At 42.9% G+C, this 23,045-nt stretch overlaps 1 protein-coding gene across 19 annotated transcripts in view; it reads right to left on the bottom strand.

Annotated features, from left to right (window-relative positions):
- Window positions 1–23,045, bottom strand: part of KMT2C (lysine methyltransferase 2C) — a 336,413-nt gene that overhangs the window by 35,084 nt on the left and 278,284 nt on the right. For all 19 annotated transcript variants that reach the window (XM_073334588.2, XM_073334594.2, XM_073334591.2 and 16 more), the window contains 10 exons: window positions 19,143–19,281; window positions 18,667–18,881; window positions 18,432–18,505; window positions 16,886–17,068; window positions 14,346–16,232; window positions 10,361–10,686; window positions 7,624–9,428; window positions 6,767–6,878; window positions 3,912–3,990; window positions 3,729–3,792 (listed from right to left, as the gene is read on the bottom strand). In XM_073334588.2, coding sequence (XP_073190689.2) covers window positions 3,729–3,792; window positions 3,912–3,990; window positions 6,767–6,878; window positions 7,624–9,428; window positions 10,361–10,686; window positions 14,346–16,232; window positions 16,886–17,068; window positions 18,432–18,505; window positions 18,667–18,881; window positions 19,143–19,281 — 4,884 coding nt within the window. The remainder of the gene's footprint in view (window positions 1–3,728; window positions 3,793–3,911; window positions 3,991–6,766; window positions 6,879–7,623; window positions 9,429–10,360; window positions 10,687–14,345; window positions 16,233–16,885; window positions 17,069–18,431; window positions 18,506–18,666; window positions 18,882–19,142; window positions 19,282–23,045) is intronic.

Genomic DNA, 23,045 nt, shown 5'->3' with positions numbered 1-23,045 from the left:
CTAAGGCAAAAATCTCTGACGACCGTGCACATGGGCGCGCGCACACCTAGAATGGAATCGACCTGAGCAATCACTTGAAGAAGAATATAAAGTTATGCCCATTAATGTAACAAATCACCTCATCTCTGACCACAGATAGTGTTTAAAATTGTATTCAGTGAGAAGGGAATCTCTTTATATTATTTTTTTACATAAGACCACTAGGAAATGGAAGAAATATAAAAAAAATCACTGAGAAAAATTAGACTGCATGAGATATTTGTAATCTCAAGCATCTACAGAATTATTAATTAAAATAAAAACTGTTTTGAAGAACTACTGAAGTCACTGCAATAAGATCAACTTAAAATGGGTCTCAGTGTTATTTATTTATTTTAGGAGAGCTTTTTATTTGTCTTTTATGTACAATGCATATTTCTCCAGTTCTCAGTCAAGGGCCTCCAGTCCCAAATGGCTTTTTACTACAGAAATTGCCCTTTTTGGCAGATAACTGGGTATTACTCTTCTCAGAGCTCGTAAATGTAGTTTGGCTATCAGGATCACTACAGAGTAACCCCAAGGCTCCTTCACCCATCTCCTGGGGGCAAAGCATGTTACAGTAGATTCTGCTTACTAGCAACCCAGATATTAACATCGGGCTAATAGCAACGTTTTGCCAGGAGCTAATCCCATTCCATTTACTTTAATGTTAATGGCCTCTGGATATTGACAATGGCATGCCTCTTATTACAAACATTTTTTTGGAACAAAGGCTCCAGACACAGGCGGTTTGCAAAGCTGCAGCCAGGGAAGGAAGGGCTGGGACATGCCTTCCTTGGCTGCAGCCACACGAACCTACCTGTGCCCAGTGCTCAGCACAACCCAGAGCTTCCTTCTGGGACTGCAGCCTTGAAAACCTGCCAGTGCACAGGGTCTACATAGGAAGTGAGGGGCTGCAGACTGGGAGGGGAGGCTATGGGCGGGCACTAGCAGGGAGCGGGGCTGCAGCCTTGATGCTAGAGTTATGTGGTAACCTTTCCCTGTGCTCTCTGGGCTGCACACTGCTGGGGGCTGCACCTAGAGAAGGAAGAGCTGGGATGTGAGGAGCTTCGACCCCCTGGAAGCACAGGGAGAGGTACCATGCAGCTCTGTGGGCCCCCAAGGCCTCTGCTCATCTGGGCTGGAACCTCCCTCCCTGCTGCTGCCCTGCCTGCAGGCAGGTTTGTGGGGCTGCAGCCAGCGAAGGAAGCACTGGGATGCGTCTTCCCTGGCTGCAGCCCTGCAAACTTTCCTTCTGCTTATTGACAAATGCTGTATAATGGCAACTTTTTTTTGCTGGCAAATGAGGGATTGCTAATAAGCAGAATCTACTGTACTTCCAATAATATTCTCAGCTGCTTTCAGTCTAGGATTGGGGAGAAGGAGGCCAGGTCTGGGAACAGTACCAGTTTTCTCATATGATAGAACATAAGAAATGCCATACTGGGTCAGACCAAGGATCCATCTAGCCCAGTAACCTGTCTTCCGACAGTGGTCAATGGCAAGTGCCCCAGAGGGAATGAACAGAGCAGGTAATCATCAAGTGATCCATCCCCTGTCACCCATTCCCAGCTTCTGGCAAACAGTGGCTAGGGACATCCTCCCTGCCCATCCTGCCTAATAGCCATTGATGGACCTATCCTCCATGAATGTAGTTTTTTTTTGAACCCTGTTATAGTGCTGGCCTTCACAACATCATCTGACAAGGAGTTCCACAGGTTGACTGTGCGTTGTGTGAAAAAATACTTCCCTTTGTTTGTTTTAGTCCTGCTTCCTATTAATTTCATTTGGTGGCACCTAGTTTTTGTGTTATGAGAAGGAGTAAATAACACTTCCTTATTTACTTTCTCCACACCAGTCAGGATTTTATAGAGCTCTATCATATCCCCCCTTAGTCATCTCTTTTCCAAGCTAAAAAGTCCCAGTCTTATTAATCTCTCCTCATATGGAAGTCATTCCATACCCCTAATAATTTTTGTTGTCCTTTTCTGAACCTTTTCCAAGTCCAATCTGTCTTTTTGAGATGGGGCAACCACATCTGCATGCAGTATTCAAGATGTGGGCATACCATGGATTTATATAGAGGCAATATGATATTTTCCTGTTTTATTATTTATCCCTTACTTAATGATTCCCAACATTCTGTTCACTTGGATGTGTTCAGATCTCTTTCTTGAGTGGTAACAGCTAATTCAGACCCCATCATTTTATATGTATAGTTGGGATTACATTTTCCAATGTGCATTACTTTGCATTTATCAACATTGAATTTCATCTGCCATTTGTTGCCCAGTCACCCAGAAGTGAGTCAATAGATACAGTAAACAGAAAAACAGGGACAGAACTCCATTATAAACATGTTTTGCAGATATCCTTATGATGTACAATGGTTTTGGCACAAATAGGTCTTCCCTTGTGCTCCAATACCCACCTTATTCTACCTTAGTTGTCACTGCACTACACGCACTTGCAGAATCTTGTGTATCTACTGATTCAATTCTTACAGCTATTCATACTCTCAATGGATACCTTGATTCCTTCAATGCTAGATTAGATTCTGTGTCTAATAATATTGCCCAAAGTGACAACTGAGTGGAAATGTTAGAGTATATCTTTGTGGATGTGGAGAAAAGATGTTTGGCTCAGGAAAGTGAGATTGAACATACTGAAATATTAACATGTCCTCGTTAAGGGTAACTGCTTGTTGCATCAAAAAAAAACCAGGAGGGTGGGATTTTCAAAAGGGCTCAATATTGGCCCAGATCTGGTCTCATTATAGTTAAATCAATGCTGAATGTTATTGAAAATCCCTCCCAGAAAGTCTAGAAAACTCGAGTAAAGTTTCTAACTGCATTTTGTGCATTGGGCCTCCAATATCTGGAGGGGGGAATCTAGCTACTTCTGTTTTGTTGTTATTAAATACTTGGGGAGATTTTTTACAGACACAAAAACTTCTTAGGATATGTAAAAAAATGTTCAGTATTTAAATCTACAGTTAAATCTCTCTCATGATAGAATGTAAGGACTACAGTTTGTTGGGGACGGGGCAGGAGGAAATGAAATATTAGGTGTATCAACTAAAACAGATACACGTTTCCAAGTATTTCTAAAAACACCAATTCAGGATGACTAAAATTGCTCTCTCTGTAGGTAGAGGTTCCTGCAGTTAGTTTTTCTGGTTTTCTGACAAGCTTTGCTTAACTAAATTCCAAAAATCTTTTTTCTTTTTGACTGATGATGCAAAAACCTTTTTCATTTTTAAATTAAAAATAACTTGTTATTTTGGATAACTATTCCAATAGAGAGCCAGCAGTCATTATTAGATTTTTGAGATAGCTGACTGTAGTTTAATATATAATTAATTACTATTCTTTTGCCATTGGAAAATACTAATTACTCTATATGATTAATACTATCAGATTCCTATTTGTATAAATTTCCATCTTTCCTCACGATGTTTTGAGGATTTTTTTTAGATAAAATGTTAATATGAAATGTTGATATTGTTTTAATGTTTTAAGAGTTTGTATTTTGTTATGAATTAATATCTTAATTATGAAATGATAAATTTTAAGTAAGCCAGAGAATTAGTGGAGCTAGGAAAACATTTTTGGCAATCAAGTATTCATGTGTGACATTTCCCTTTAAAAAAGAAACTGCAATATGAAACCCCAGGTTCATATACAAGAAATTATAAGGTTTATACTTACTGACAAAACCAGGACCAAAATTCGGAGGATTAGGCCTAGAAATCTGAGGTGTCAAACTTCCATCCTAAAAATCAGTAAAATGTATAGGCAAAGTGACTAAATCACAATTCCTTTTAAGAAGAAAATAAAATATTCATCATTTATAAACACTTCTGCTGTAACTGTCATATTAAGTTATGTTACCTGTGTAATTGGTTGCTGCATAAGATTCTGGCCTTCGCTAGTCTGCGTTCCTGACATTGGCTGACCCATAAAGGGAAACCTATTGATACATAAAGATCAGCTATAACAGACTTTTAAAACCAGTGAGCACTTTAGTACAGATGCATTGTTTCAAATTATTTTGATCTAAAATAAAACTTCCAACCTTTTAGAGATATTTGTTAGAACTACTACATCCTAATTACTTGCCAGATTTTGAAAATGATATTTCTTATTACACCCTTGTAACACTTTGTCTTAAGTTCAACCTGTTGTGCCTTATAATTCACAAAGGCATTAACTAAAAATGGTTTATGTTGCCTAATACCAGGAGCTACCTGGAGTTTCCTAACAGTGATGATTCATAAGGACAGCTGAACACATACAGATCACTCGAGAAGTCTCTGTGCTTGAATTTTAAATGCTATGTGATGGAAAAAGTAGGATTCAATGTGCTTAGATACCACAGTATAAATACCTGCACAAATTAGGGTAAACAGCATTTTGGGCATTATAAATAGTTTTTTAAAAGGCACTGCTGCTAAACTGGGACACTGTAACTCCAGGGAGCAACAACAAATGGAACCCCAAAGAGCTTAACCCCAATGACAAGACAGAAGGAGATGGAATTTGTCATGGGGCTGTGTCCTAGATCATGGCTTCTAAATATCACAATCAATTCCTTTTATTGCATTTAGAAACAAAGAGGAAGCCAGTGCTCACAGTTATCCTGCCCACTGAGGATGGGCGTCACTACAATCTGCATTAGCACAAGTGTCTAAGTGCTCTTCGAGGGCAGTGGTTTTCGAATTTTTTTCCTGGGGACCCAGTTGAAGAAAATTATGGATGCTGGGGATGAGGGGTTTGGGGTGTGGGAGGAGCTCAGGGCTGGGGCAGAGGGTTGGGGGTGAGGGCTATGGGGTTGGGCCGGGAATGAGGGGTTCAGGGTGTGGGAGCAAGCTCTGGGCTGGGGCAGGGGGTTGGGGTGTGGAAGGGGGTTACGGCTTTGGGCTGGGGGTGCAGGCTATGGGGTGGAGCCAGGGATGAGGGGTGTGCGGTGCAGGAAAGGCTTCTGGGTTTGGGGGGGGCTCAGGGCTGGGGCAGGGGGTTGTGGTGTGGGAGGGAGTCAGGGCTCTGGGCTGGGGATGAGGGCTTTGGGGTGCAGGAGGGGCTCTGGTTTTGGGGAGGCTCAGGGCTGGGGCAGGGGGTTGTGGTGCGGGAGGGAGTCAGGGCTCTGGGCTGGGGATGAGGGGTTTGGGGTGCAGGAGGGGCTCTGGTTTTGGGGAGGCTCAGGGCTGGGGCAGGGGGTTGTGGTGTGGGAGGGAGTCAGGGCTCTGGGCTGGGGATGAGGGGTTTGGGGTGCAGGAGGGGCTCTGGTTTTGGGGAGGCTCAGGGCTGGGGCAGGGGGTTGGGGATGCAGGCTCTGGGGTGGGGCTGGGGATGAGGAGTTTGGGGTTCAGGAAGTGGTTTCAGGTTTGGGGGGGGCTCAGGGCTGTGGCAGGAGATTGGGGCATGGGGTTGGGGTACGGACTTACCTCTGGCAGTTCCTGGTCAGCGACGCAGCCGGGATGCACCGCGGACCGTACTGTGGCCTGGAAGTGGCCAGCTGCATGTCTGGCTCCTAGGCAGAGGTGCTCAAGCGGCTCCGCACAACTCTTGCCTGCAGGCCCACCCCCCCAGTTCCCATTGGCCAGCAACTGGCCAATGGGAGTGTGGAGCCAGTGCTCAGGGCGGGGGCAGTGTACGGAGCCCTGTGGCCCCCCTGCCTAGAAGCCGGACCTGCTGCTGGCCGCTTCCGGGGCACTGTGCAGTGTCGGAAAAGGTAGGCACTAGCCTGCCTTAGCTGGGCAGCACCGTCAACGGGACTTTTAATGGCAGTGCTGACCAGAGCAAGGCGACCCAGCGCCTTACATGCTGCGATCCAGTAGTGGGTTGTGACCCATGCTTTAAAAAACACTGTTCTAGGGTAGCTGCAAATAGACACAGTTGCAGTAATGTAGCTTAGAAGTGGCAAGGGCATGGACCACCATAGTGAAGTCTTCATTACTAACAGTCCAGCTTTATTACACTATAGAGTAGAGACTTATGAGGGAAGTGCTGGAAGCTCTATTGCTTGGACCATTTAAAATTAGTCTAGATAAAAGCACTAGGAAATTTATGGCAGTAATAACAATAAAATAATTAAATCTTGAATAGCAATTTTGATTCATAGATCTTTACTATGCAGAAGAAAAATGCTGCTTTCCCTTTATTGTTTTAGTAGCTTATGGTTAAAACAGTACTGTACTGTATTTGCTTTTTTTTTTTGGTCTGAGCTGCTACGTGATTGCACACTTCTGGTTCCAAATGCGGTGTGTGGTTGACCGGAGAGTTCGTAATTCTGATGTTCATAACTCTGAGGTTCTACTGTATATATCATCACACATTTTACAGATGAGGAAACTCAGGTAGAAAGAGATGAAGTGGCTTGCCCAAAGTCTTACAATAGGTCAGTGGTAGAGCTGAAAATGGAACCCAGGTCTTCTGATTCCAGTCCAGTAGCAATGCTATTTTGCCGTAGAGTATGAGCTAAATGATAACATGGGCTTTTTCCCACATCTTACTACTATGATTCGCTGTGATGGTCTATAATTTGCTGATGCTGAAAATGAGTTTTCAGACTCCAGAGGGACAAGGTGGGTGAGCTCATATCTTTTATTGGACCAACTTCTGTTGGTGAGAGACACAAGCTTTCAAGACACACAGAGCTCTTCTTCAGGTCTATTGATGCTGGTGGCTAAAAATTATATTACTTTGGGTCACTTTTACTTTAAACAATAGTGTCATCTTTTGCCTACCTGTTCATAACCATTGGTGGCATCCCCATATTGCTCTGTGCCATTACTTTATTGATACCTTTAAGAGCTACCATTTTTGCTTTCATTATGGGATCAGTGATTGCATCAAAATCTATGAAACAAAAATAGTAAAGAATTACATAGCTGAACATTTTGATTTTACTGAACTACCAACATAATGAATATTTCCAGTATTGGCACATGTACTAATCCCTTTGAATTTAAATCAACTGTATTACAATCATTTAACCATGCATACTGCAAATTAATTTTTTTCTTCACTTTATAACTAGGGATTAACATGCAGGTTTCTATATTCTGTAAGAAACTTGCACTTCTGCAAGCATCTCAGGAATAGGATTGACAGTGCTATTATAGCAAATGGAATAACTTTCATTGCTACAGCGAGCCAAGAAACGCAAAAGAAGGGATATTAGTTTGAGAGAGGCTGGAACAGGAGACATGGCTAGAGGGCGAATCTGTTAAATTACAATCACCACCAAGTTAATGGAGGTATTTGAGAGGGCTGCCTTAGTCACCATGAACAGTGACATGGAGAAGGAATTTACTGCTATTATGAAATAGAATTTATATATATAAAAAAACCAGGAAAAGGAGTCCGACTTGTGCACTTAGTAGACATTATTGATATTGATACGTCAGTGACCGCTAGTCAGAAAGCTCCAGTTGTGTTTAGACTCCTGTACCACACATTGACGCAGTATGTTTTTTAGCATTTTCGTATTACATTACAAGCCGTGGATTAAAATACCTGTTTTATACATCTAAATAATATAAATTGATATGGTATTTGTCTAGTGAACTAACCGGCATGAAAAAAGATATCACATACATACCAATATTGGGGAAAAATGGCTCTGAACGCTGACGAATCATGGCTTGCATCTGTCGCTGCTGCTGCTGCTCCTGCCTTTCCTGATCCAAAAGATCCTGCAGAAGAAGGGGCTGCTCCTCTAGCAAAAGAGGTCTCTCACGATTTTGCTGCTGGGCTAGAGTCTGAGGGAGCATTATCTGCTGGGGACCAGATATGCCACTAGGACCAGGGCGGTTTGCCAAAGCCACGGCTTGATTACCAGGTTGTCCTGTCCCAAAGCTGTGATTAGTTGACTGACCTTGGATAAATCCTGGATTTACTGTTGCCCCTTGAGAGAAGCTATGGTTTATTCGTGAAACCACGGTCAGATTTGAATTTAAAGTGTTTTCCAAGATTTGTCCAGCAGATGTCATTAGTGTTTGTGAAACACCCGATACGTGATTTGTTTGTATTGCTGGCAAAGACTGAGGTGAAGAGCCTAATGTCCTTATGTCTGAGTTATCTGAACTCTCATTGGCCAGCAGACTTGAAAGGACTGGTGTGGACCCAGAAATACTGCAAGAACTTATAACACCCTGAGCAGGCAGCTGAGCAGCATTTGGACTAGACACAGTTGTTTCCTGATGCGCAGTAATAGTTTTGTCAGGTAATTCTGGATTATTAGGCTGCACAGGAGCTTTTTCTCCATCATTTAACTTTGTTTCAGCAGCAAGCTGAGGGCCTGCAGATTCCACATGTCCACCATTTTTTTCATTTTCAGACTTCGTTTCCTCTAATGAGTTTGGAGAAAGCACTTCTGTTTTAATCTCACTATCCATAGAAGATTTCTTCTGCGGAGAAAGAGCATCAGCAGGGACTGAAGTTTTATCACTTTGTTCTTTCTGTTTTGGTTCTTCTGTCTTGCTCTGGATATCTAATTTGTCATCTATAGGAACACTAAGATCCAATTCCTCATTAAACATACTTTTTTTATCCTCCAGATCAAGTTCTGGGTCTGTGTATGCAATTATGTCAAATTCCCCTGATCTCAGAAGGTCATCAAGGTGAGGATCATTGGTTTCTAGATTATCTAAAGTGTCCAATTCATCTCCTTTCCCATCCTCTGGATCTAGATTTAGATTTTCAAGATCCTCATCATCTAAGTCCTTGACTTCAACCCCATCCAGGTCTTTGACATCTAAGTCTTTTACAGAGGGATCATCAGAATCAAGCTTCTCTTCTAATCCAGTTGGCTGGTTGGGAATCTGTAGATTCCCAGGTGTCTCAGTGGGTGCAGATGTAGGCAAAGGAGTCCCTGAAAAAGCATCATTAACCGGGGGATGACTTAAAGAACGCATGACAAGCACGGGCGGATGGTCATGATTATCCTGCTGAGATTGTGGCAAATGCTCCAAATTTGTAGACATCTGTAACTGGTTAGTTAGACCTTGAGGATTACGTCTCACTGGATCTATGTGTCTTGGACCCTGAAAGTCCTGCCTAGGTATGAATCCTGTATGCCGCTGATGCTGGGGTGCTGTCTCTATAACATTAGCAGCAGAGGAATTAAAAGGGAGTCTTGGTCTGCCATCAGGGGCTCTGTGGCGTAACTCAATGAATGCTTGCCCCAGTATATTGTGTTGCTGAACCTGAATACCCTGTGGTGGAAAATGCTGAGACAGTCCAGCTGGACTATTCATATGTGTGTTGTTCAACGGTCTAGGCATATCTATAGACAAAGATCTTCTCAGCTGTGGTGGAACTCCAGCGCGTTGCATTTGTTGTTGAGGCCCAAGAAAACGTTCTTGACCTGTTGGTGGACCATGTCCACCTCCTGGAAACCCAAATCTGAAATCAAAGATTTATTAAAGAATTAGTTCTCTTGATTCATTTGGCCCACCTGATCTGGCATATTTCAGAAAACAACTAATTGCTTCAATATTTTGCATATTATGTTCTTTAATACATTTAAATAAATATTTTATTTTGACCAATCTCAAACTTTAAGTGAGCTTTCTGAACTGAATGAAAAAATATAACTAAAATAACTGCATTCATTATGTTTAAACAAACAACTTGTGCTGTACCAACCCCTCAACCCAAATAATCTTGGATAAAAATGCTTCTTACAGCAAAAACTATCTTGCTAGACATTCCATATTTTAATTGAACTCAGTAAGCGTAAAAGAAAATTGGGGGACCAACCCCCCCCAATATTTCAGTATTGATATTTATTTCACATCTTGGCACTACTTAAAAAAATAATGACACAGAATACAAGTTGTTTCTTGATTGTGTATACTTTACACAAGGACAATAATATTTTCATTGACACCATATTCATAAATCAAAACTAAAGTTGGATTAAATAATTTTCTCTATAAATGCCTAAAAATGCAGTTTTATGGGCCTTGTATACACAGGTGGCATAATGCAAGGAAAAAAATTCCCATCCTTCATCTCCCCCAAACTGCCAAAAAACCAACAATGTATTACTAAGTTTTAATTGTTGAACAATTTCCAGTAACACACACAATCAACTAGAGTAAAAATATAGGCTGCAATAACCTCAGATGCTTACATGCATACTTAACTTTATATATTTACTTCAAAGTGATTACACATGTGCTTAAAACTAAACATGTGTATAAGTGGTTACAGGATTGGGGCTGCGGTAGGCAAATTACATCAGTGTTGCACAGGCCATTTTACAGGAAATCCTTATAACAGTTTAGAACTCTCTCTTAAATACTTATATTTTAAGAAATCAAAAATCATACCTAAGACCATGAGGCCTCATTCCCATGGCAGTCATATCTCCTGGAAATTGGGGTCTATTAAACTGCCCATCAGCAGGAAATGGTCCACGTTGATCTTTTGGGAACACTGCAAACCTTGGACCACCTGGAGGGATGATGGATGCTCTAATATTCCCAGGGTAGGGAGGAGGAGGTCGGTTAAAAATCTGATTTAGATTTTCTTGCTGCCAGTGTTGATGCGGAGCTGCATGGGGAGGCGTGGCTGGATCCTGTAGTGCTTTTTCCTGACGGATAGCATTCTTCTTCTGCTGCTGTTGCTGCAGAATAATTTCACGCAATTTCTGGCGCTGGATTAAAAAATATATTATGTTCACTACTGAAATAAATCTACTTTCAAAATGTTATAATCTATTGGGTAAAGTCCCCAAGAGCCAAGAATCTTGTATAAACAGAACAATCTTTCCTCCCACTCACTAAAAACGCCCCCCCCCCCTATAATTCCCTTGCAAACTAATCAAAAACCAGATGACATGATTCAGGGTATTGGTAAGAGGCTAGTGAGATCTTTCACCTCAAGGCCCCCTATTCACCAAGGGTCTGTTGATAAATTGTTTAGTAAATTGCTTGATCACACTTTAGTTCATTATGAAATATATTCAAGAGACCAAACAACCAATACCAGTCAGTTTTATTGCTCAAAGTCAATAACAGTATAGTACAGAAAGAAAGGCTCAATATGAGACCAGTTTCTAGAAAGCCTTCTCATGCAGTGTTGTTAAATTCACCTTACAAAGAAGATGCTTCCAAAGTTACAATGCTAAAGTTATTCTTTTTATACTCATCCTGTTTGCATGTAAAAAGGTACTCTGTGCATCATCTGAAACTAGATTTAACCAATCAGCTTTCTATTTTGTTTTTCTGATCCCATGGTACACCCCCAATCTCTTTGTTCTGAATACAGGCATTCCAGGTACCAAAGGGCATGAAGGCACCTCCTAGGTGTATACCAGGGTAGAACAATCATTTATCTTGTCCTTTTCCTTTGGGACATTCCAGGACTGGTGTGAGAGAATAACTCCTTATCTGTTGTTATGGTAAAACACCCATATGTCTAGATCCTGACAGTTTTCCTATCTACTTAAGCCAAAGTTTACTTCAACTAATGCAAGGTGTTATGGGAGACTTGACAGAGGTGAACAGAATAGTGGGGAGTGGATAATACATTCAGTTAACATAAGAACCCACACTTACATTAATACTATGCCTAACGTATATGTCTTGGTTAACAGGACAGATCACTAATGTTAGCACAAGGAGCTGTCATTTATACTTTTGTGCCCCAATGGTGCCCTTGCGCAATAAGGAAAGGTGAATTCTGAAGGAGGTCAGGTGATCACAAATTTAGCTAGGGAAAACTACTTTTGGTCTAACAGCAGTGGCAGACGCTACCCTGGCCAGGCCCCCTTCCTGGCCAGCACTGTCAATTTTTAGGCTGCATTAGGCTCCTAGAGTTCCTTCACACAAAAGGAGATTAAAGCTCCACAATTCTAACCTCAGCCTCAGCCACATCCCCATCCCAAGGTGGACTTTCTGCCTTCTGATTTTTCCCAGAATCTACACTAGCATAATCCCAGAAGGAATGTGGTCCAGGACAGCAGTGATCAAGAGACCTTACTATCTAATACTTATTTGCTATTTGGTGGTTTATGTGACATGTTTTGGTGTTCTTGGTCCAGTTCCTAATAGTCAGGTGGACATACTGCAGAAATCACCAACATAATTGACGTCAGCATTCTCAAACAGAGAAAGGACGAATTTGCATGGAAACCAATCTACCCCATAACCTCTAGCAAAAGTCCCTCCAAGTAATCATGGAGGCACACTTGTAGAGGACTGTGTGTGAACTCAAACAGCCAATAACCCTGCTGTACCTAGCCTGTCGATAAACAATTTAGACTGTTACAATATTAGTGACTTTTTCTTTACTCTTCCTTCAAAATCCTATTAAACGCCTCACAGGTCTGTCCAACTGTTCAAGTTCTTGAAGGTAAAGAAAACTTTTAATCTGTAACATTTAGAAATCTCAAAAAATGACACAAAACAGTTTTTATCTACATTCGAATGTCACAATTTTAAGGTCCAATAGTCTGAGATGTGTCAAGGCCAGAAATAATCACATTATATCAGAGGTGGTAAATACTCTATGCAGAATGCTGAACTGCATTTTCAGTCATGGTCAGTGGGCCAGGGTTACATAGTTAGGTTCATTCAACGGATCCTCAATCCACACTGTATCTCCTTCTGATGATGCTGAGAAGTTTGCTAACAAAACTGTGGGTAGAAGGCCCTGTGGTAGCAACTGTGATTTAGTTACAGTAGAACCTCAGAGCTATGGATGCCTCGAAAATGGAGGTTTTTCATTACTCTGAAATGTTCCGTAACTCTGAACAAGAAGTTGCGGACTTCAGCCAGAGGGTGGTTGGGGCTGCAGCTGCGCGGGGATGTGTGTGTGTGTGTGGTCGGGTCATGGCCCCAGGTCGGGACTCAGGGTTTCTGCCCCGTGGGAGCACTATGGCTCAGGGCTTTAGACCTGGGGTGAGCACTGGGGTTCAGGGTGTCAGCCCTGCAGCTCTGTTTCCGACTTTGCCCTGTAGGGGGCGCTGAGGCTCAGGGCTCCCCACAGCTCTGCTGCCAGTTTCAGTTGGTGCGAGTGAGCTGGGGCTCGGGGCTTTAGCTATTGGGGGAGTGCTGGGGCTGAAACCAGTGCTCCTCTTGTAGCTAAAGGCTTGAGCCCCGGCACCCCCTGTGGGGCTGAAGCTGGGAATGGAGCCACAGGGTGAAGCCATGAGCCCCAGCACTCCCCCTAGGTCTAAAGCTCTGATGCTCCCAAGGGTCACAAGCCCTGACCCTGCCCGCTTGCCCGGACCCCTGACCCCCCATCATGCAGCTGCAGCCCCAGTTCTCCCCCACCCCACTGAAGCCTTGAGCCAAAGCCCAGAGGCAGTACAGTATTTGCTTTTTTTCCCTGTGTCTCCCCCGGCTGATGCCTGATTGATTACTTCCAGTTCCACAGGGTGCCCGGTTGACTGGTAAGTCCATAACTCTGGCGTTCATATCTTTGAGGTTCTACTGCAGTAAAATTACTGTCTTATTCAGCATCCATCTGTGGGGGGGAAAAACTAAACAGAGCACTTTTGAGATCACATCTATTTCTGCCACTTATTTGGTCATTTGCATGAGTAACTGCTCAGTTTATACCATGTATACTAGCACGCCTACATTTTCTGAAAACCTGGTACGTAAAGTGTAATAATTAAGCTTCAGATTTAACACACATCTCAATGGCAGCAGTTTGCATCTCACTTGGGGTCTGATCCGACACCACTCAAATCAATGGGAGTTGTGCCACTGACATCAATGAGTGTAGGATCAAACTCTTAGGCTATGTCCACACTGCAAATTAAGGTGTAACAGTTGCATGGGTAGGTATGTGCTAGCTTTAATCTATCTTATGCAGGTAACAATAGCAGTAAAGATGTGTGGCATGGCCTAGCCACCCCAGAACAACCCTTTTAGGGGCCCTAGGTACATACTTGGGTTGCTAGCCAACGCTGAAGTCTGTGTTGCCACACCTTCATTACTACTGTTACTGGCTAGATCAAATTTAGCCTTAGTATGCCTATTCATGCTACAATATCACCTTTATTTATGGTGTAGAAATACCTTTAGAGCGGCTGCTTCAGACTAGATGGCACTATCTTAGTCACAATTCAGAAAATTTTCTTCATAAACATAAGAATTAGAAGCTTATGCCTTAAAAATATTGAAAACTTGCATTCTGCATATTCTGATTTTGTCAAAAGGGGCAGGGAAACATGTCAAGTGGCCAAGGGCTGGCCAATGGGCTTTGTGTTTCACACCCCCACTTTATAACAATGTAAAAGGGGAGATTCCTCTAATTGTGACATTTTAATAGCAGAAACATTAAATTGTATACTGAGCTCACCTGTCTTAGTTTCTCTGTGTCTGCCTGAGACATGTTCATGGTATTCTGTGTATCTGTTACTCCTGTAGTTGGTGTTGGGCCAGAAGCTTGTGAGACTGTTGAAAACTGCTGCCTTTGAGAGCTCATTGGAGAATTTGCAGATGCATTAAAGTTGCCCTCAGATCCAGACCTTTGCTGGTCAGCTTCATGGGCATGCTGACTAGTTCCAAAAGTTTCTGGCTGAGGTCTTGGAGTCATTGGAGGCTGATCGTAAGGATCATGTGCTGGGGCTGCTGGAGCATGGCTAAATGATTCTGTTACAGTAGGTCCTGCTGGTCTTGGAGTTTGAGAACATGGATCTGATGGTCTTACAAAAGTGCCCTGCAGAGTAGTTCCTCTGTTTTGGGATGTCTGCAGGAAAGGATCTCGATTTGGCATTAGTCCTGGTCTTCCCGTGGGTCTGTTAAAATTCTCTGGAATCCCTGGCCTTGAAGTTGCTGGTGGCTGAGAATAAGGGTCATTAATAACTGGCCTTGGTGTTCCAGGAGGTTGGGCATACGGATCAGAATGTCTCTGATTTGCTGGAGACTGAACAAATAAATCTGCTGGCTGTGTAGGTCTAGGCGTGGGTGGTTGCTGCATATATGGATCAACAGTGGTGGGTCGAGGTGTTCCTGGAGGTTGGGAATAAGGGTCAGCAGATGGCCGAGGAGTACCTGGAGATTGGGAATAAGGGTCCTGAGAGGCTGGCCTTGAAATGGGTCCAGACTGAGAGAAAGAGTCACTCTGCTGTCGCATTACCCGGGGTGGATGGGCAAAAGGCTCCTTTATTGCAGGGTGAGGAGTCAGAGGAGGCTGGCTATATGGATCATTAGACTGATTGTGGGAAAAGCTATCCACTGGCCTTGGTGTCAAGACAGGCCTTTCATATGGATCAACAGCAATGCGTCTTGGTGTTGGTGGCATTGATCCATAAGGATCTTGTGGGGACTGTGGTGGGCGCATTGGAGTTTTAAAGGGTCCAGGGCTGCCATCAACAATGGGAGTAGGAGTCAGTGGTGGTCGTATGGTGGTCGCATATGGATCAGCAGGACTTATTCTTTGTCTTTGAAATATATCTGTTCTAGGAGCTGGTTTAGTGAATGCGTCATTGCTTCCAGTTGTTAAAGGAACTTTCCCTGATTGTTCCATAATTATGGGAGATCTTGGTACCCCCAAAGGTTTGGGGAACTGATCTGCTGCCATTACAGGTCTGGGTGTATCTGGTGGTTTTGCATAGGGGTCATTGCTAACTGGAGATGAAGAACATGAATCTCTAGCTGGTGAAGGCCTGCTTCCTGCTGGTTCACTTACTTGAATGGGCCTGGATACAGATGATGGTGGAGGACAGGTATCCACTGGTGTAATGGTATTTCTTCTAACAAAGTTTTGGTTAACAGGTGGTGGCCTAGGTGTTCCCACCATTTTAGCATATGGATCCATTGGAGAGGGCGGTCTAGAGTTTGTAGAACTTGGAGGAAACATCTGTTGTGATTGAGGCTGAGGCGTCTGTGACTGAGCAAGAAGATCCTGTACTGGCATTCTAGCTGAGGTTGGGGGTGGAGGTGGAGCTTGTGGTTTGAGGAACACATCATCTGAGGATACTGAAGTAGGGGTACCAGGTAGTTGTTGTTTTGTAAATAGGTCTTTGTGGAATGTCTGTTGAGCAGGGGACATATTTCCATTGCCAGTCTGAGGTGTTAAGGGGCTCTGTATCCCACTACTAGGTGTGTCTGAGCCAGACTGGTTCAGAAGCTGTTGTGAACCGAACTGTTGTTGTTGTTGCTGCTGTTGCTGCTCATTTTTCACTTGCTCAAGTTTTTGTGTGGCTTCAATTTTGGCTTGCTGCTTACTTTTCTGACGCATTTGCTGGTTTAAGATGGGAAGAGAAAAGGTTACATTTATTAGTCCAGGGAACATAAGCAAGGGCATTTTGATGACTGAGCATCAATGAATTAGCATCTTTAGAGACACATGAGATCAGTTAAGAATAATTTAAAAGCTTAAGTACAGTGGGGGCAGAATGCCTGGTCATTTATGAAACTAAATTACATTGGCATGCTCCCCATTGACCAACTGGGGAAAAGTATTTCCCAGACTCCCAGAGGAATAAAGCTGCTTGCCAACCATCCATACTGAAGAAGTGATGCAGCCTCATTGACAAGAGGTAAAGGGCTTTGGAGAAAAAGAAAAGTGCCAGTCTCACTTAAAGTGAGAGTCCCCAGGGTGAGGGCCTTTTCTGTGACATATGACAGAAAAGGGCATATGCCATTGCTCTTGGCTGGCGCCACAGAAATAAAGATAATTAATTATGTTAAGAATCAACTGAAATGGAAAAAATAAGTCACAAATATTTTTATATACGTTTTCTACTTATGACAAAAATCTTCACTCTATGCAGAGTGCATGTTATGAATTTATATTTCCTTCCTTGGGTAGATTAAAATTGATTTTAATCCATTAAGCACAGCAACTGCCAATAAAAAAAATCTCACAATAATAAACGACCAAATATAACACACCTGTCTGAATTTCCACTCCTGCTCATGTTCCGATTCCCTCTGCTTTAAAGGATCTTTAAAGAGGTCTGAGTCGATTCGAGAGCTATGATCAATGCTATCCTGTTGCTGCTGCCTTTTCATGGAGTCATTTGACATCTGCACTTTATTGATGCGCAGAGCAGCTCTATTATCTCTGGCTTTTTGCTGAGGAAAAAAATAAAAATACAAGTAATTTTTCTTGTTTTCTTTTGATAAGTGTAAGTACTGCATCTACCCATTCTTCCTACAAAATCTACAACCAAATTATTTATGTGGTCTGATTTAATCGCACACGATCAAGAACAAACTAGGTTACTCTCTTGTAACCAGAGCTACTAACTGCAAGTTTATAGTCTCGACAAAGCTGCAGTGTGGGATTTGTATATGTCAAACCATGTGAGGGCAAAAGAATCATTAACAATAGAGGCTTTAAATGTAGGTTAGGAGATTCTGTTTACATGCAGCACAGGGATAAAGAAATTCAAATATATCAATACACACATCAAATCTCATATTTGTGTGGTCCAAGATCTGAAGAAAACAGGTGGCTCACAGGTAAGATGAATCAACAGAGGTTCATTTGGACTCATCTGGAGAACTTCAGTTACAGGAGAATCATATGCACTAGTGGACTACATTAAACAGCCTCTATGCATCTCACTCTGACCCAGGCTAACAGTACAAGCATAGGATTAAGGACAAAGAAAAATTGGATTGCACAATAACAACTCTTAAGATAAGCATTTTCAAGCAATACTGGAACTTTTAAACTTTTAATGGCTGCTTCAGGGAGTCGCTTCTGGCTGACATTTTGAATCTGGCTCCTTCTGAGCATCAAATCCTGACAGTTGCTTTTTTCAGATTTATGTTACAGTTCTCAAATGGATATTGCACCTTGCAGAAATGAACCTTTTAAAGATTTTAAAAAGCAGTCAAGGATGACAGCCTCAAAGCCATAATGGCAGCTGAACTAATGCCTGCAGCTTCTTACAAAATCCTCAAATTGGTGTGGCATTTTTGCTCCCTTTTTAAAGTGATGAGATGGTACATATTAAAAAGTGATAAAGTAAAGAAAGCTACAGTAAGAGCAGGAAAGCTGGCTTTTGAGCTTCAGTCACTTGGTAGTTTTAATTATCTTATTCAGAATGAAAGCTGTTAGAGGTGGGGACTGTGGTTTTTTCTATGTTGGTACAGTGTTAATCACATCTGTAGTCCACGAATAATAACCATCAGCAGACATTTGGACTGTAAGCTCTTTGGGGAAGAGTATCTCTCTTACTACATGTATGTACAACACCTAGCATACTGATCTCGGCTGGGGCCTCTAGGTAATATAAATAAATAAATGGACGTAGTTTATATTAAGACTGAATGACTGAGAAAATAGCTTTAGAAACAAGTTCTAAAATTACAGAGGTTTACAACTGCATCTTCTGGAACCAGTGAACTTTTAGTAGTTTTAAAACCAAACACCCTGCAGATTAAATGTCTCCCAAAGTGTACAAATGCTAGTTTTAGTTATTTTTACCACATATGGTGCTCTTTCTTGTGAGCTTGCTTTTCTCCACAGTTTAGCAATCTGCTTCACTCTTGTAGTCCAGTCTGCAACAAAAACCAATATATTGTTCTAGTTTGCAGGATTTTGATGATTTTATACTTCAGACAATTTTTAGAAGTAGAAACAGTTAATCCTTTGGTGAAGAAAGGTGCATAATAGAACTGTTACAAAATTTGTGCCCCTATACAATAAATCATTCACTTACCTGGGAATTCTTCCTTTAGGTTGGGGAAGTTGATATTTGTGTACAGCACAGGTGCTACTGTTGCCATTTCACCTAGTGCTTCTTCTTTTTCCCACTTCAGAGTGCTTCTTTGAGCATTGGACATTGTATCCCCTTCTCCTTCCATAGCGGGAGCAGATGGTGTCCATGAACTGTTAGGATCATTTACTATTGGATTAAATGCTGGGTTCTTATCCCTGACAAATCAAAAAAGATGTTTAATTTTCCTCTCAATATAATATGAAAATTTATTTTGTAAATACTCTGTTAACTACTCCAGCAGTTAGTATCATGTCTTTTGAAAAGATTTAAAAGAGCATTTAAAATGTATTTAAAATGTATTTAATGTCTCTGTCAAATAATAAACATTTGAAGTGTGCAGTGGCAAGTATGCTTGACAGATACCACTCAAGCTAGGCTCACTGATGAGTAATTCCACATTCTTCAGCTTGACTTACCTGGTATCACTGTACGGTGGTTGTGTAATAGGAGAGAAAGTGCCTAGTCCACCTCCAGGAGCCAAAGGTGTATGAGGGAGATGGGGGTTAAGTCCAATCAGGCCATTCATAAGTGGCACTCTTGAAAACACACTTTCCCCTGGAAGGCAAAAGTTGAAATGATCAATGTAAAGAATGAGTGTCTGAAGGCTTTCAAGGTGTTCAAGACAAACTTCGGTGAAGAACAGGCCTTTAGTCTAATGAGAAACTACTTATCTGTACATTCTGTGTTGCTCGCCATGAATACATTTATGCTGTAAATTAGAAGGTTTCTAACCCTCAGAGGAGTGAGGCTCTAGTGCAACTTCCAATAGCAGTAGTAGGAGGAAACAGCCTAACTAGTTTTAAACTGGAGCTTGATAAAATGATTTGACAGGATTAAATGATGGGACTGTCTGTGATAGGAGGGGACTCGACTCGATGACCCAGGAGGTCCCTTCCAGTCATATGTTCCTATGTGCCAACCTTAACCTTTTGGAGAGGATTTACGAACATATATCATTCTCCACCACCATAAACTTTAGTGAGTCCTTTGTACATGTACATGTTTCTTATGATTTTGGCAAGTCAAAGGATTCTCTGAGAATTTCCCAACTTAACTAATTTTATATCTCAGGCCAGACTGTGTTGTATTATTCCATCTTACATATATGTATCTTTTGGGGTGGGGAAATAGAAGAGCAACTTTGAGCATTTATTTTTACTTAGTTAGTGATTTGAATATCAGTTAATACTGCTTGGTTATATATTATTAAATACTTGGAAATGAATTAATGGAAAACAACCTAAAATTCACCAAAAGGTGCACACAACTCTTCTATATATGGGTGCACAGCAGGCCCCAAATCCTTTGTTATTTGAACATATTTTTCTTTTACTACTGGCAACTGGGTATCCATGGGGCCTACAACCAGCAGCTAGGATCTCCTGCTTCTACAACAGAGGTAACTGGTGGTTGTTCAGATATGAGGGTAAGGAACACAGTGGGGACGCAGTCCTTATTGGGACCTAGGGGTGCTACTGTAATAGATAACAATAATAAAAGCTAAGCCCCTTCAGCTGTAATGTAGCAACTGAGATTGTCTGGTTGGCAACTGGCAAAGACTAGAACATGGCACACAGACAGCTCTACAATATCCCAGGCTGCCAACCATTGTGATATTTCTAGCCTTCAAAGTTCTCCCCTAAAGGAGACACAGCAAATATTATGAATTGGTGTTTCAGCAACAGCTATTACTATTTTCTGATCTCTCAGATTACAGCCAGACAATGAAGTTACTCATCTTGTGTCCCCCTATGTGTGCTCCACTATAGGTGTATCTACATCCCTGCGCTGCTGATTGGAGAACTTCAGTAGCAGTGTCCATTGGGCCCTCACATGCACAGTCTCCTCGTGCTGCACCATGAGGATAGAAAGCCGCGTGGGCTAACCGTCCTCAGCTCCTTCTCTACCACAGAATCATAGTGCGAACTCCAAAGTAGGGGAGGAGGGAGATATAGTGGAGCAGCCCCAGCGACACACATCTCGAAGAACCATCGTTACTGCACAAGGTGAGTAATTTCTTCCTCTTCTTTGAATAGTGTCCCTATGGGTGCTCCACTGTGGGCGAATCCAAGCAGTACCCCCCTTGGAGGGCTGGGACTTCGTGGTCGGTTTAATCACAGATTATAGTGCTGTGAAGCTAAAAATGACATCAGAGGCAGAGTCCCTAGTGATTGCATAATGTTCTGTGAAACTGTGGACTGCCGCTCTGCAGATCTCTGAGATGGGGACATTCTTAAAGACGACGACAGACGATGAGATAGATCTTTTGGACTGTGTATGGATCGTTCATGTTACAAATCTGGTAGCACTGTCTGATGGAGGTAGATGTAGCATGGAGGATGTCGATAAGCTGGTGGTGCGTATCTTTAACCTCCTCCAATGGTATGAGGAGGGTTTCCACGACTCTCTTCGCCAGCTCTTGGAACAAGCGGAAGTCATCCATCATGGAAGGTGGTGACAGCACGACTGCTTCATCCAGCGAAAGAGAATATGGCCTTGGGTGTGACCTCCTCCTCTGTGTCCACCTCTTGCTCCTCCACTTCTTGGGGTTCTGAGGCCTGTGATGCTGTAGCCGAGGGAGCATGACTGGGAGACTCTTGGACAATGCACAGTGCCCTCGAAGTAGGCTGTTGGTGCGCTGCACAAGGGCCCCAGAATGACCACTGCGGTGGCATAGGGCCTGATGGAGGTGCTCCTGGGTGACAGTACCCAAGATGGTGACAGTGCCATCTGGTGGTATATTCCTGGACCCTGTCGATATTGGGTCCCATAAGGAGCTCAGGAGGAGTATGGAGAAACCCCTTCCAGCTCGCTGTACGATCCATCACTGGACATCAGAGGGGCATAGCATGATTGTGGGGAAATACCCCTTGGTCAGCCATGACTTGGTGCTGTGATCTCAGCACCGAGGGGCGGAGAGTCAGGAGTTTCCAACATAGCGGGGTCACTGACCTGATGGAATTCTGCAGGTACTGAGCATCCTGGTGTCAGTGGTAATGCTGGGGGAGATGGGGACCTTGTCCATACTGATCTCTCCGGTGCTGGATGGGCGATACCGATGACAGCTCATGTACCAGGAGCATCTTAGGGTGTTTGCCCTTGTCTCTAGGTACCAAAGATTCGGTGCCCATGTCCAAAGGGTCCGTGGGCCTAACAATGGTACCGGACACCGAGGGTCACCATGAGGTGTGGGTGCTAGATGATCTTAGTGTCAGCGGTGCCCAAGATACTGAATGAGATGGTGACTGCTTTCGGCTATTCCTGCGCTCGCTGAGGGGACTCCTCGCTCTTTTTCGACTTGTGAGAGGAGTCCCTGGACCGTTTCTTCAACGCACTATCCTTTGAAGTCGAAGGTTATGGGGAAGAGTCATGCCCGCCGGAGGGCGGGGGTCAGAGAGCAGCCTCCATAAAGATGATTTTCTGGCAGAGCTCTCTGTCCTTGCTGCAGAGGGAACAGAGGAGCTGTCCTTGCTCTGCTCCCTCTGTCCTTGCTGCAGAGGGAACATTTTTGTTGGATGTGGCTCTCGCCGAGGCAGCGAATGCACTGGGAGTGCTTGTCCATGACTGGGATCGCCTCGCTGCAAGTGCAACACTTCTTGAAGCCTGGAGAGCCTTGTCCAAGGGGGTCCCCCGCCACTGAGGGTCTACACAAGAACAAAGCCTTTTCTTTCTTCTTCTTTTTTTTAAAGGCACAGCCAAATAGAAGTCAAAAGGAGGCTAAAGGGTTTCTAAAAGCTAAAGATTAACAAATGAAAAGGAGAGTTAACAATCTACTAACGGACAGCTAAAGGCTCCAGCTCTAGCCAGGGGCAGTTGAGAAGGAACCGAGGACAGTGAGCAAGGACAGTGAACCGAGGACGGGGCGTGCTGGTGCATGCTGGCTAGCCTCGTGGCGCAGCAGGAGAAGAGACAGCACATGTGCGGGCCCAAAGGACACTGCTACCGAAGTTCTACAATCAGCAGCACAGGGAGGCAGATACACCTATAGTGGAGCACCCATACGGACACTGCTTGAAGAAGAACCAATGCTACATCAAGAAAAAGAAAAGGAAAACAAATCCATGATGCCAGATAACAAACATAGAGGCACCGCACGCTATCTCCTTTTACAATTCTTGAATAAATATTAACCATTTAACTAGGAATCGACTCTTCAGAGACAGTTGGTATACCAGGGTAAAGTTTTCCAACATATGATTTCAACACTCTTATCAATGAAATAAATAAATCTAGTCAAATGTACCTCAATATTTCAATAAAATATTCAGTCTAGCAATTTTACACAACTATTAGGGCAGAGCATTTTATTTGTATCATTA

Source organism: Lepidochelys kempii, chromosome 2 (genome assembly GCF_965140285.1).
Source record: "Lepidochelys kempii isolate rLepKem1 chromosome 2, rLepKem1.hap1, whole genome shotgun sequence".
Lineage (NCBI taxonomy): Eukaryota > Metazoa > Chordata > Testudines > Cheloniidae > Lepidochelys > Lepidochelys kempii.
The sequence above is the reverse complement of the archived record's forward strand: the minus strand, read 5'-3'. Positions and strand labels throughout refer to the sequence as shown.